This window comes from Egretta garzetta, unplaced genomic scaffold (assembly GCF_000687185.1).
Source record: "Egretta garzetta isolate BGI_Z169 unplaced genomic scaffold, ASM68718v1 scaffold523, whole genome shotgun sequence".
NCBI lineage: Eukaryota > Metazoa > Chordata > Aves > Pelecaniformes > Ardeidae > Egretta > Egretta garzetta.
In genome coordinates this window covers 1,615,707-1,630,016 of record NW_009259177.1, presented here as the reverse complement: position 1 = coordinate 1,630,016, position 14,310 = coordinate 1,615,707, and the positions used below count along the sequence as shown (strand labels likewise).

General features: G+C 34.9%; 1 protein-coding gene across 1 annotated transcript in view; it reads right to left on the bottom strand.

Moving 5' to 3' along the window:
• ELP4 (elongator acetyltransferase complex subunit 4) overlaps positions 1-14,310 on the bottom strand; it is a gene marked incomplete at its 5' end in the record, with an annotated part of 155,751 nt that overhangs the window by 130,855 nt on the left and 10,586 nt on the right. The window contains one exon of the mRNA XM_035891184.1: positions 5,331-5,452. Coding sequence (XP_035747077.1) covers positions 5,331-5,452 — 122 coding nt within the window. The remainder of the gene's footprint in view (positions 1-5,330; positions 5,453-14,310) is intronic.

Genomic DNA, 14,310 nt, shown 5'->3' with positions numbered 1-14,310 from the left:
TCACTAGTGCTGTAACTGCAACTGGACTTCTCTGTATAAAGTGATCACATTTAATAGCACACAGCAGCTCAATCACTGTAACAAGCTCATGTGTTTTGAAAACAAAATTGGGAAAAAAAAGGATAAGAATAACGTAGCCCTGCCTGCATATGTATTTTTACCTTTCAAGTTGTTATGCTTTTAATTTCTTTATATAGCATCTAAAAATGTCAGATGACAGAAAAAATACTTCTTGCATTCACACACCACTTCTTTCACAACACCAGACAATGAAGAGACAGGGAAGAGTTAGAATAGCACTCTTTGAAAATAGAAGCTTGGAGAGCCCTGGTCACCAGCCTGATCAGTTCTTCCAGTTTTGCATTTTTCCTTTTGACAAAGCAATGTTTTAGAGTCAAATCTATGAGGGAAATATGTAAGCATCATGGTTGAATGTACTTTGCTGGAATAAGTAAGTCCATGTAGACAGCTATGCTTTTTTTCAAGAGGTTGTTTGCATGCACACTAATACAACACTGAAGCTCAGTGGGTTGTTTATTGCTGGTTTTTTAAATAACCCTGGAAATAACAATAGTACATTTTGGTAGATTGTTTCTCCATTCATCTTTTCAGTGGGAAAAGAATAAGTGTATACTTTCTGTTCTTCAGGTCCACTCAGTACAACCAGCTTGTTGAAGGTAGAATCCTTTCAGTCTTTTCCAAATGACATACTTAAGCAAAATGTCATATAAAAAAAACACACTTTCACTTTTGTTTTGAGAGATCTTTTCAGTTTGGTAGGAATTTTTTAAAAACTTATTCCTGGAGTTCTTTTTATTCTTGTCCCTATTGTTTTTTAATAAACCATACTTCTCTACGTGCACCTCCGAGCTTCCTCAGCAAGTGAGGCTGCATCTTTCCCTTTCAGTGTGGTTCCCTAGTCCACTACTGTGGTTTCTCCTGACTGACTTGACTTCAGGATACGTCCAGCAAACACAGTGAAGCTGTGTATCTGATACATTAGCACTCAAGAATCTTCTGTGTAGTTTTCCAGAGAGCAAACTGTTTGCACGTTGTTAATTTTCAAACTTGGAAGTACAATGACACCAGATGTACAAGCTAAATATTGCTTCATACTTTAGTATGGTAAGCCTTAAAGGACTTAATTGGGGGTAGAATTTTGGGGAATGCATTTCCTTCTAAGAAGGCTATCCTCTATAGCAGAGGTAGGAAAAGCACCACCACCATAAGCAGCAGGCTCCTAGGCTATGTCAAAGTCAGCCTTTTCTCTTGAAGGATGTGCTCTTTATCCTCTCTTGTTGTAAGAAAACTTCCAAAAGGCAATCTCAACAGAGTCCAGAAGGATCCTGTAATAAAATTCCAGTTTGAAGGCAGAAAATCCATAAAAAATACAGTAATCACACAAAGTGTTCTTCCGTTTTTCCACAGGAGATGAACAGATGCAGCTTTAGAAAGAAGTTCTGGACCTCCCACTCTTCCACCTCAGGCTTCCAGGTTCCCAATGCAATGGTCATTGAGGTAACATTGGCCAGGATCCCACTGGGAGATTGGTGGGCTTCAGAGGATGCTGGTTTCTGTTTCCCAGCATGTATAATGACCACTAAGCCTTCCTCTTGAGACAAACTTTGCACAGGCTCCATGGTAAAAGGAACTTAGCAGAGAGCATTCTTTATTGTCCAGATAAGCTCATAACTGGCAAATATCATCCAATTTTTTTTCATTAAAACTTGTGAGAATCAGTTTCCCCTTAAGGTCTACATAAAATAATTACTCGGGGAAAAAAGGCAAAGAAATTCTTGTTTAGGCAGTTCTAGTATTTTAGTGCCAAAGCTGAAGTGGGAAAAGTGAGAAATACAGAAATGCAGCCACCACAGATATAGATTTTTTTTTTTAAGACTGGAACCATACCTTGGCACTAACAAGGAGAACGGACATAAAAAACTAAGCTGTTACATAGTTACTGTATTTTTATGGCTTCCAGAAGTCAGTTTGGTACCCAGCCTAACTTGGAGTGGATGCAAGCCTGTTCTAATTTTGGGTACAGTGATGTTCAAGGAAATATTCAAAGCCCTTGCTTGCTGTTTCTTAAAAAAAGCATAACAGTGTTTAAGTTAAGATTTGTTCTGTAATAAATATAACCACATACTCAAATTTGTATGTTCCATTCTCAAACACATACACTATATGCAACTTCAAAATAGCTGCCATTAACTTTAGAGTGCTGAATCATAAAAAAATAAACGCACTAAACACAGTGAAATTAAGGAAATAGATACAAGAAAAAACCCCATCTATTTTATTAGTTTCTCTTTGTTTTTAAGCGCAAGCACATAACAGCCTTTCACAATTTGTAGTCTAAACTTAATAAGGTATGGTACTGAAAATGGAGTCTTAATATATAATGTTTCCTTCAGTCATTTTATGATTAAATGAGTTTTCCATTTACCAATGGAATCAGTTTTATTTTATGATCAATGACAGAAGTATAGCATACTATTTCTTGTACTGCACACTATTCCCAGTTCTTATGCCCTTATAAAAAGTTACCTTTTGTTGAAGAATACAGACTGAACAGAAACACTCTCAAGTGTTTAAAATACTTCTAAAAAGCAGCATGTATATAGTTCTGTAGGTTTTACCAGAGGTGTATAATTTTTCAGCATTACATCTTAATGCCAATTTCCTGAAGCAGCTTTGACTACAAAAGGCATGAATATGTTTTCAAAGGATGATGGATAAATTGGTGGGTGGTAATATAATATATCTAAGGCAGCTGATCAGGGCTTTTTATCCTCTGCTTGTCTTTTAGTTATACACAATTTCAAGATAATTATGGTCTATAAGAATGTCTTTTCCCCTTCCTACTACCAGCAATATTTGTCTTGGTTATAGGTTCAAGAAACTTCCAATCACATCATAAAATTAGAATAGGGCAATTATGGCATCTCAGCAGAGAACTGAATGTATAAACAGGCTGACCACACAACATGGACATAGGCAGTTAAGGAACTGCCTTTATGTAATATAGCAGTTAATTAGAATACTAGCTATAGAATATATTGAATCCATTCCTTAATTTTACAAAGCAAAAAACAATCATAAAATGTACAATTCAGGTTGATATGTACCAAATCTATATTGCCTTTCCAGTAAAGCATACAGTCCAATCAGATACTGAAAAGAAATGAATTACTAATGTCATTAAATAAAATGCAATGTTATCCAACAGTCAGATATGTTAAATTAAAATCCTGACTTGGTGGAGACATCCAAATCCCAAACACCTCATTTTTATGAAAGAAGATGACTTCTTGAAGCACCTGAAGGTCCTCTCTTTTAAAAGTCAGGTGAGACAGTCAGGGAAAACTCCTCTACCTCTGTGATTTGGAGACTTAACTGCGGCCAATGCCAGTCTTAGATTGACTTTTTCCAGGTGAGGCAATAATGTTTCTTAGGTAACACATATTGGCATGTCAAGAAGTGCTTAAGCTTTCCAAGTGAAAGTACGCAATTTTCTAGATTGATGTCTAGCATATTACAGGGTTGCTTCACTGAAGCAATTTCAAGACAGCAATACAAATAAAAAAAACAACTCTACTGTGTCTTGTCTGTTAAGCAAAGGAAGTGTTGAATAGTCCAGGTAAGAGTATAAAAGCACAGACAAGAGTACTGTTGGATATATAAACACATAAACAGAGGAAGAAAACAAGATAAAATTATGTTTTCCTCAACTTTCTTGTCCATCCATTTATAATCTCTTGTAGTAACACCACTATGGAGTTACAACAGAGGAATGCAGTATTATGACCCAGTATCTACCCATGAAAAGACAGAAGGAAAACTTATTCCAAATCAGACAACAGAGCTCAGTAAATCACATTGGACTAACGAACCACAAACTCAAACTGGTACAAGAAGGACAGATGTATGTAACAATGTTGATTAGCATAAAGAACAGGAGCTAGGAAAAACATGACACGCTATGAACAACTGATTCAAAGGTGAATGAAAGAAGAATAAAATGTATGTTAGCTACTCCATTTTATGAAATGTTAATGCAATGCAATAAAAATATTTATTTGAATAATTTAATTTTGATGAGAAAAACAACTGCAATTATCATGTATTGTACGGTTAGAGAATCAATGACTTGATTATCAGTTACTTAAAAACAAATATTATTTAAAAATATAGCATGTTCTTATGTAATTCATACTTCACAATTAAATTTGAACCTATTTGTTTAGGCTATATTCTAAACCACAAGAAAAAATGATAAAAATTTCACCCCTAAATAAACCCTCTTTAGGTTCAAGATCATAAAAAAAATTACTAGATTTTTCATAACCACAATAATCTAATTTCATTAAGAATATACTTTTTCCTGAATACTGAAGATAATATTGAATAGATAAGGCATAGAATATACCATCACCAGGTAGGAAAAAAGAAAAGTAATCATTTTGTCTAGAAACAGGCTCTGAAGACTCTTAAGGAAATAGCCAGACTTCACTTGATGCAGAAGTAATCAGTAAATTATATGTTACTTTTGATATTAGAAAAAAGCAGCCTTAGAAAGACATAAAATATTTAATGAAATTTTGTAAGATTATCCTCACACTTCAGCAATCTTTGTAGTGTTGATCAGGCTTTTCCCCTTATATAATTTCCTTATAATGGAAACTATCAGTGTTTGATTAGGAGCTCACTGAAGTCTGAAAGGAATCTTTCTATATGACCTGATCCAAAGCTGACCATGTTTCCTAGTAGAAAAAAAGACCATCAGAATGAACAGTATGTGTGAAGGAAGTTGTAAAGATGTTAAATGATACTTTTCTTTCCATAGGAAACTAAATAAATATCTACACAAATTGTACACTGTTTCCACTACAATATATTGGAAGCAGCTTGACTACTCTTCCTGATAGGCAGGTGGAAACTGTAAAAAGTTGGGTTTACTCAAACCATTCAACTAAGCCAGCTTGTCCGACTGGTTTTCATCCATAATGAAAATAAAGGATAAGCAGGCTCCTAGCTTGATTTGGTCTTGGGAGGATCTTTCTCCATTGTCCGTAGATGGCAGCTAGCAAGCTAAATTTAATTCACAAATCTGGCTAGTGGAAATACTCCTGCACTTCCCAACACATTCTTATGAATCACCAAGATTAATTAATTTATTGCTACATATTTATCAATATGGTGATAGGCGCTTTATATATATATATAACTATAAACATATGTATAGAAAATATATGCACTTCAAAATATATATAAAGATAAATTCATCAAGAGATTACAGCTTTACTTGTCAAAAGCTGAGTCTTTTTTACCTTTAAGATGTTGTCAGGATGCTCTGTAGCAGAAGCAACAAACAAGTCATGTCCACAGACAACTCCCTCTGCGAGAAAATACTTGAATAACAAGTTGGAGTAAAGACCGTATTTATCTTCCTCTGTGAAAACAAGAATGGTTAGAATTTTTTGTTAGATAAATTACCCGCCTGTATCTTTACACCACTATAAAAGCCCTCTTTTGGTCTACCTCCTAGAGTATATAATGTACAACAGAGATAACAGATAAAATATGATTCCAAAGCTTTAAAAATAATTCTTGATAATATTGCATTATTAACTTTTCAAGCCAGAGAAATGATTCTCAATCACGTATTTGATTCTAACATATGGATGGGATACAGCAGTATAGTGCTATCTTCCTAACAAGGTTTCCCATAAATATCAACGAAGATTACTGAAATCATGGTTTAATGGGAAGGGGTTTTGTTTATTTGGGAGAACTGTGTTAATGTTTTATGTTCTTAATGCTTACAGTATTAATCAATTTGCTTAATATATCCATTAATTGATGCTTTTCAAAATTTAATCATATTTGGCATGCTAAAGCTATATAAAGGTATAATTTCTTATAGAGACATTCTTACATCTGCATTTCTTTCAAAACTGTAAGAACTACAAAAACAGGCAAAGCAAACAGATATATTGAAAAAATTCAAAACCAAATGCAACATCATTTTTGAAAGGTAACCAGTGCAAAATTATGAACACATTCAAAAGACATGTGAACTTGCAGTTTAAGTAGTGAGACAATACTTGTTAACACACATTGTGAACACCAGCCTACTGAAGTAAAAATACAAATTCCCACTGACTTCAGAAAGGCTAACATTACCTTCAGCTTCTTTGTTTCAACTTCAGTATTAGAAATTACCACAATTAGAAAGTTTTAATAAGCTTCATACAATTAAAACTTATAAAAACTCAAAACTATAGGGGAAGTGAATGAGTAAATAACAACTGAAATTTGAACCATCTCAGATTTTCTTTATTTTTAGGAAATATAAACAATAGCAATGTTAATGCTAGCAAAAACATTCCTAACAATACAACTACCCAATTAATTGTCCAGTGAAATTTTACATCGTGCCCTTTTCAGCAATATTTTTCTAATATTTATTTAGCAAGATACCTTAAATATTTTGTTTCGGGGAAAAGTAAATGCAACAATGTAAGGTTTCACTTTTTCATCTGTTAATTTGGCTGCTGGAAGATAATATACAGGAACGTTGTGTCAGAAAAAAACAGACAAATTTTCTTTATACAGAAGCAACAAGACGCTTAATCTCTTCTTTGTGTGACTTGGAAACAATTTCCTCCCTATTATGAATCACATATGAAAATATTTAAAAAAACCCCACAAAATCAGTAACAAAAGCTCCAAATAAGAAGGTAATTAATATCTAACTTGTAAAACATACTAAAGAAGGAAAACAAAAAGAATATAACTTTGGTATGTACCAGAATAGTATGTGTTGGACCTTAAGAGTCAAAAAGAACCAATGAAGTGAAGTGGGAGGAAAAGAAGAAAGGAGATGTATATCTGAAAAGGAGAAAGAACATTAATAGCAATGGGAAGACTTAAGCTACCAATCACAGAAAAAGTGTTGCACTGTTACACTCCCGATATAGTACACAAGTACTGACACTTACAGTGCTTAGATTAACAGGAGACAGAAATTGAAACCACAAGTTTTCAAATTCACCGGAGAATGAACAGTTCTCCCAGAGACATTCCCCATCCTCCATGGGATATTGGACTTTTTTTTATTTCACTGTTAAATTTAGTATTTGGGATACCTTTTTTTTTTTTAAAAAAAAGCTAAAAGGTATTAACTTAAAATTTGGAAAATTTCTTTCTTTCATTTCTTTCTTCTTCCTTCTTCAGAATAATACCTAAAGACATAACAGCAAGATTACCCACCTTGTTGTTAAGAAGAAATACTTACTTAAAAGTTTCCCTTTCATTAAACCCAATAAATGAACTGAAAGTGACTCTAAAGCAGTATTTTGAGACAGAGAAAAATGCTCCATAACACAGTCACTAAGACATGTAATTATTTAAAACTGGACATCCAAATAAACCAAAGGGAATACAATAATTACACCACTATTGCTACTAGTACCAGCCATTGATATACCCAGGCTGTTGTGGAGTCTGAGGGTTTTAAGAACTCAGATTATGTTAATATAATTTACCTTTGATACTGTTAGCCTGCTTAGTAGGCCCTATATACTAATATACTTCCAATAACACATTTATCTTCTTTAAAAATAACAGTCTATTGAAAAATATGGACGGATCAGTATTGTGAAAAGTACAGTACTGACAAATGCTTACTGTTGACAGTGCTGGGTCAAAAGCATTACAGAATTACAAACTGCAATTTCCTTGAAAGTTTGGCACTCTTAATTAAGTATCACATGCTTAAAAAGCCATTAATAGTGTTAATGAAGAATTGTTTTCCTATAGTAACTGAGCAACACACGTCGTGCTGTGACAGAGGATGTAGGTCCATGTGTGAGACTAGGAGGGAGACAAGACTCAATTCAGATAGAACTGAAGCACTACAGTTGCATAAGCAAAAAATAGAACTGACACTGTCTAGAGTTTTGAAGAAGTATTACCGTCTTATTTTGTAAATATAATCTTTGGAGCCTGCTTAGATCTTAAACTGCTTCAACAAGAGGAAAAATGCTATGCAGAGTAATTCTGTCTTATAACTGGAGTCCAGGAACACATACAGCTCCTGCCGTCTAAATGCTGGCGCTCTCTAGTTACTTATGCTTTGGTTGCTTACTGCAATATAATTGGTAATACATTATTCACAGTATATTGACTTCCATGTGCTAATCTCCATCTACGAAGCTCTCAATTTAAGAACCAAAGCCCTCTAGAAATCAAAGTGACAGCATGATACCTACTTATTTTTTTTAATAAAAAATTGTCTGAGCTACCTGAAAGAAGCCACCAAGCTTCCCATGTAATCACACCACTGCAGCAGATGTCAGTGGAGGGAGACAATTTTGTTAGACCTCCCTTCCTTTGAACAAAAGAGGAAATGGAACACTAGATGGGTGCTCTGGAAGGATTCTTAGCTGTAACATTTACTTCATCCTTGGTGAATCAAAAATCTTGATTTCTTAATTTTTATCTACAGGTTAAAGTTCACCTTCATCATTTGAGGCACAGAAACACTGATTTGTATTGCATATGGACAGGACTTAACTGACATTTAATTGACTATAAGCCAATATCTCATTTAGTCCAAGTATTTTATGATTTGTGTATGTGCCTGGAACTATACAGAGAGTCTTTCTGGATCAATTTTTGATAGTAATTATTCCTTAGACAGTAAACAACATGCTCAATTTTGTGCCAAATATAACATAGAAACTCCATAAAGCATGGATAAATACAAGAAATCATACTGTGTGTTGAAGATTATTTAAGTAACCTGAGTGAAAATAAGGCTGTAGTTGTTAAGAATTTTTACTCAAATTTTATTTGAAATGCTGAAATGTTGAAACAAACTACAGAAGTGAAGCAATGGGGAACAGAGATATAAACCCTTTTACTGACCTATCCAAGATTGTAATTCACTTTATTGAGTGATAGACTTATTTTCAGTATAAGAGGACTAAAGAGGTTCTTATACTGCTATACACTTCCAAAAGATATTTTGCAAAACAATAAGGAGTTTTCCATTTAGCAAATTAAAAATATTTACATTCAGTGTAAGGACACAACATTTTAGCATTATCCTTTCCTTTAGTCTTTTTACATTTATTTTAATAACAGAAAACTTACAGTAGAAATAGGAAATGAACTATTGCAGAGTGATCTAAATATAAAACACCTCATAGTCTGCTACAGTACTCTAAGGATTAAATGTGTCTCAGAAAGCCTTTACAAACAGTGTATCTTGAATTGTTAAAGGCAATGCATCTGTAAGAATCCCTCAGTTCTTCAATTTGTCACATAGAGGATGGCTTTTTATTGATTCATTTCTAGGTCACTAAACTTTTGTGGTATTCAAAAGATCTAAAGTGCACCCATATGGGGCTTTTCTGATAGCATCCATTGTACCCTGGCTTCAATAGTTACGTTACTATTCAAAACCATAGGAGTAGAGCTTTCTTCTTGTAAATAAACAAACAAATCATTTAGCACAGGTACTTCAGTAGCTCACTGATTACTTTCACAGATAAATTGAATGAATACTTTGAAGTATATGTGCTTTCCGATAACACTTGGACTTACTCTTTTGATGGTTAGAACAGATTCTCAACTGTTACCTTTATTTTTCCAAATTACACCCACATCCAAAAGAACTACCTCCATTCTATATGTGTAGGAACTAACACTTAAGTGCATTTTAGTCAGCCAAGATACTTAAGACAAGCCTGGCCCAAATCTTTATTCTTAGCCTCCATACTAAAGAGCTGTCCCCTCAGCAGCCTTCATTGTGAACTTTACTTCTAGCTAATAAGGCACATAAACAAATAAGACTCTTGCAGCTGCAGACTCTTTTCTGCGTCCAGTCACCGCAAGTCACACAACAGTCCGCAGTTTTCTCTGATTCTTTTTGAACAAAGAGTGTTCTACAGCTAAGTAGCAGGTGAGTAACTAGTGAAGCATAAAACTATACAAGGAAAAGAGATTATTTACCTAGAAGTTATGCATATTGTCTCCAGGACAAAACCTCTTCTGATCCTACAGATAAGGATATAAATAAAATAGTTTATTGTGATCATTATCCACTGGTCTCTTTCCACAACAGCATGCTTTCATGGCTAAAAAAGTCATGAAGAAAAAGCAGTATTGTCAGTTTCAGTGCAATGAAATACAACATATAACCATGCTGAAAACTAAGGATAAAGACCAATTCCTTTTTATGGCTTTTTTCACCCCTAGACTGTATAGGCTACTGAGCACAGAAGAGACATTCTCAACACCTTTGTGCATGAACTGTCTGTAGCTACTACTCAGACATATCAGTGGGTCACGGAATTAGATATAAAATTTTAAGGCACTGGAGTTTAGCTAGAGCACACAAGACAGAGAGCAGATATGAGTGAAGCACTGTAAATATTTACAAAAATTTACATAAAAATCAAGGACAAAAATGGCATCTAATTATGGAAATTGATATAGAAACGTGTGGCCTGAAGAAAAAATTTCTAGCCATAACCACTCCCCCTGCACAGAGGTACTCATGTTCCAAGGGAGGGATGGACGATAAGCACTAGAACTTGAAAAGGATCAAGAAGTCAGGAAGAAAATCCACCATAAGGTAACAAATATGTATAGATCATATCTAAAATAGCTGACTTTTAAACATCAGTATATTAAACAGCATGGAGGTATTTGAAAAACTCCAGAGGTAATTTGTAGTATAACTGCTTAAAATGATGAGAGTTGTAGGAGAAAAACATAAGACTTCAACAATGTAATGTACAGATAGCTTATTTTTTCTCTGTACGAAGTCTAGACAGGTTGCCCTAAAGCTGCCAAAAGCCTGTCATAGTCTATCAGTATTGATCATTTTTTCACCAGATAGTTCCACAGTATGGTACTGTGACCTAAGGTGTGTTTTTCTGTAGTTATGAAACATCTCTCTGAATTGCTGCAGGTTATAAGATGCGATTATTTTAATAATCTGAAATTCCATTTAAAAGATACTTTACTAATGTCCACATTTACTAAGCTTGAGGGGATATACTCTGTGTCACTTGTATTTAATTAGCACATGCCGAAACGGAGTTGTCAAACATATAAGTTACAATATTTGGCATTTGGCCATACTTCAGGAAAGTGAATTCTGGTAACTTGTATTTTGTAGAATTATATTTAGCAAATCACTGTTTTGTACCTCTCTGGAGATTACCTTTTTCAACCTTAAAAAGATGATAAATTCAATTATATTGACAAGTGAAGAGAGCTCTTATCAGTCAGGTTAAATTGCATGTCTAGCAAAAATAATAGTAGCTAATTAAAGGAGCTGAAAGTGCTTCAAGGCTTAGAATGTACAAGTATAGACCTGCTTTTAATCAGACAACTTTAACTTTTAATAATTGACCTCAGCTACCAACAAAACCCCTCCTACTGATAATCTTTAAAACATTTAGCTGCCAATGACCTTGTCAAATCTAGAGCATCTTAAAGGTATGTAAGAATAGGTTCTTAGAGGGTACCCAGGGCAGACCTATTTGAGTGCACTGTAACTCACTATGCAGAATGTGTTATATAAACAAGGCTTATATTTAAAAAACAAAGTAACATCCTCCTGGAAACTCTTCCTGAGGCTGGCAAAACAAACATACAACAGGTTGGAGTACATTGGAAGGGGGAGGGGGTGAAGGAGTGTGCTTAATCAACAGCTGTACTATTCATTTGTTTTGAAAGGAGAGACTCTTCTAGAAAGCTAATCTTTTGGAGCAGTTTAAGATGAAACAACAAACAAGTGGTCTCACGTTCATACTGAACAAATTGTTTTGAAAGTGTTCAAATTTAATTTCACACAGAGTCAGAATGCTTATTCTTATAAACCCAGTACAGTAAGATCTTCTGAAATTAAAGTACTAGTTAAAATCCAAAACATTCTTGCTATGTGAACAAACCCCAGGAAGTTCCTCTAGTAGCTAGGATCTTGCATGAGACTACCCTGTGCCTCAGTGCTCTAATTCTCATATAAATAAAACACTGTCAAAAGAATATACTGAAAATCATGTTCTTCATTATAAATTAAATTTAAAGAAATTGTGCACTTAGATTTCAAACAATATTTTACAGTCCTATCAAGTAACCTGTGCCATTACTATATCTCCAGAACACAACAGTTAAAATAAATATTTTAATACCCTGAATCTACTATTATTTGGTTAAATTAACCAAGATAATGTGTCAAATAATGAAGATGAGCATTTAATTTGCAAAGGGAGCAAAGCTAAAAGTAATGCAATTTATTCTTGCCTTAGAGAATGTTGAAGGAAGGGGGAAGAATTTAACCTTTTTATAACACTTGGAGTACAATGCAGAAAGATCTTCCTAGGAGGTTTATCACTGACAGCTTCAATCCTGTATAATATTAAGCTTGCCTAGACTAATCTCATGACAGAATTTTTTTGTATACTGACAGGATATTCTAACAATGCAGTTACAGTTCTACCTGCACCAACTTTAAAAATTAGTCTAAAAATTTTTAGACTAATGAGTCATGAATAAGTATAGTTCTTACTTTAAGACTTTTTGTATATAATTATGTTTCAAAATAATATATGGTAAGTTTATTTGGGGAAAAAATTAGCTTTCAAATCTAAAAGAGATATTTTCCTTCATGTTTCTATGAAGCTAAGTTTAATATCAGATCACAAATAAAAAAACAATATAGGGGATAAGTAAATTAAAACCCACCACTGAGTATTGCCAGCTATGCACCCAGAGGAGGGGAAAAAAAATTCAGGTAAAAATCCTATCATTTTCAAATCATTGAGTCTTGTCGTCTCTTTCATTAGAACACAAAGCCTTTCTACTCGCTTCATCTGGTGCCATTAAGGTCAGGTCAAATGGATAGCTAACCCTACGCTCAACAGTAGCCAAAAGCAGACACTTAGGAAGAGGTAATAAGAACTGAACAAGCAAATGTGATGCTTCACCCAAGCACTTGCTCAGCCTCCCACCATTTGTAGCTCAAGGACTTCCTTAGCTGGACTTGGTATCCACTAACCTAGAAATGCAAATGGCTTTCTCTTCCATCAAGATGGCCAGTTTCCCTTGGAGACCATGATTTTTTTTTACATCCACAACACCCTGTGGTGAAATATTCCACCACTTAATTGCATACCATCTGAATCATAGAATCATAGAATGTTTTGGGTTGGAAGGGACCCCTAGAGGTCATCTAGTCCAACCCCCTGCAGTAAGCAGGGACACCGCTAACTAGATCAGGTTGCTCAGAGCCCCATCCAACCTGGCCTTGAATGTTTCCAGGGACAGGGCCTCCACTACCGCTCTGGGAAACGTGTTCCAATGCTTCACCACCCTCACTGTAAAAAATTTCATCCTTATATCCAGTCTGAATCTGCCCTGTTTTAGTTTAAAACCATTACCCCTTGTCCTATCGCAACAGGCCCAGCTAAAAAGATTGTCCCCATATTTCTTTCTCTGCCTTTGTTCAAGAAGTCAGGGATGGGGCTGGAAAAAGAATAATCCTTTCCACTTTTTTTTTCTCCTCTCCTTGCAGAGATTTCTTTTAAAGGTTTGTTTGGTTTTTTTTCCAATATAGCTCTTTTTAATTTTTTTCCCTTTTTTCCTCCTAGCCTCTCTGCTGCCTTGGAAAGTAATAGCTGGGTAGGAAGGCTGCGCTTAAGGACTGATGGCCCGAGGGATGACTGAGATCTAGGGGGCTGGATGCCTGAGGGAACTGGGCCTGAGTGATTACTTGCATAACTAGCGCAGCGTCTGCGGCATAGTTTACTCAGTGTATGTTTCCTTCAGCATCTTGGTATCACAGAATCATTTGGTTGGAAAAGACCTTTAAGATCATTGAGTCCAACTGTACCTGTCCACTACTAAACCATGTCTTTAAGCACCTCATCTACCCATCTTTTAAATACCTCCAGGCATGGGGACTCGACCACTTCCCTGGGCAGCCCCTTCCAGTGCTTGATAACTATTTCAGTGAAGAAATTTTTCCTAATATCCAATCTAAACCTCCCCGGGTGCAACTTGAGGCCATTTCCTCTTGTCCTATCACCCAGCCCCCACCTCACTACAACCTCCTTTCATGCCCCTGGATGTTTTTCCCTGTCCTTTTATGTGGACTGAGGATTACTGCAGTGACCTGATTAGAAAACAGCTATATATATATATATATATATATATATTTACGAAACAAATAGGACAAAAATTTAAACTTTGCAATGTAACTAACTCACACACCTGTATTTAATTTTT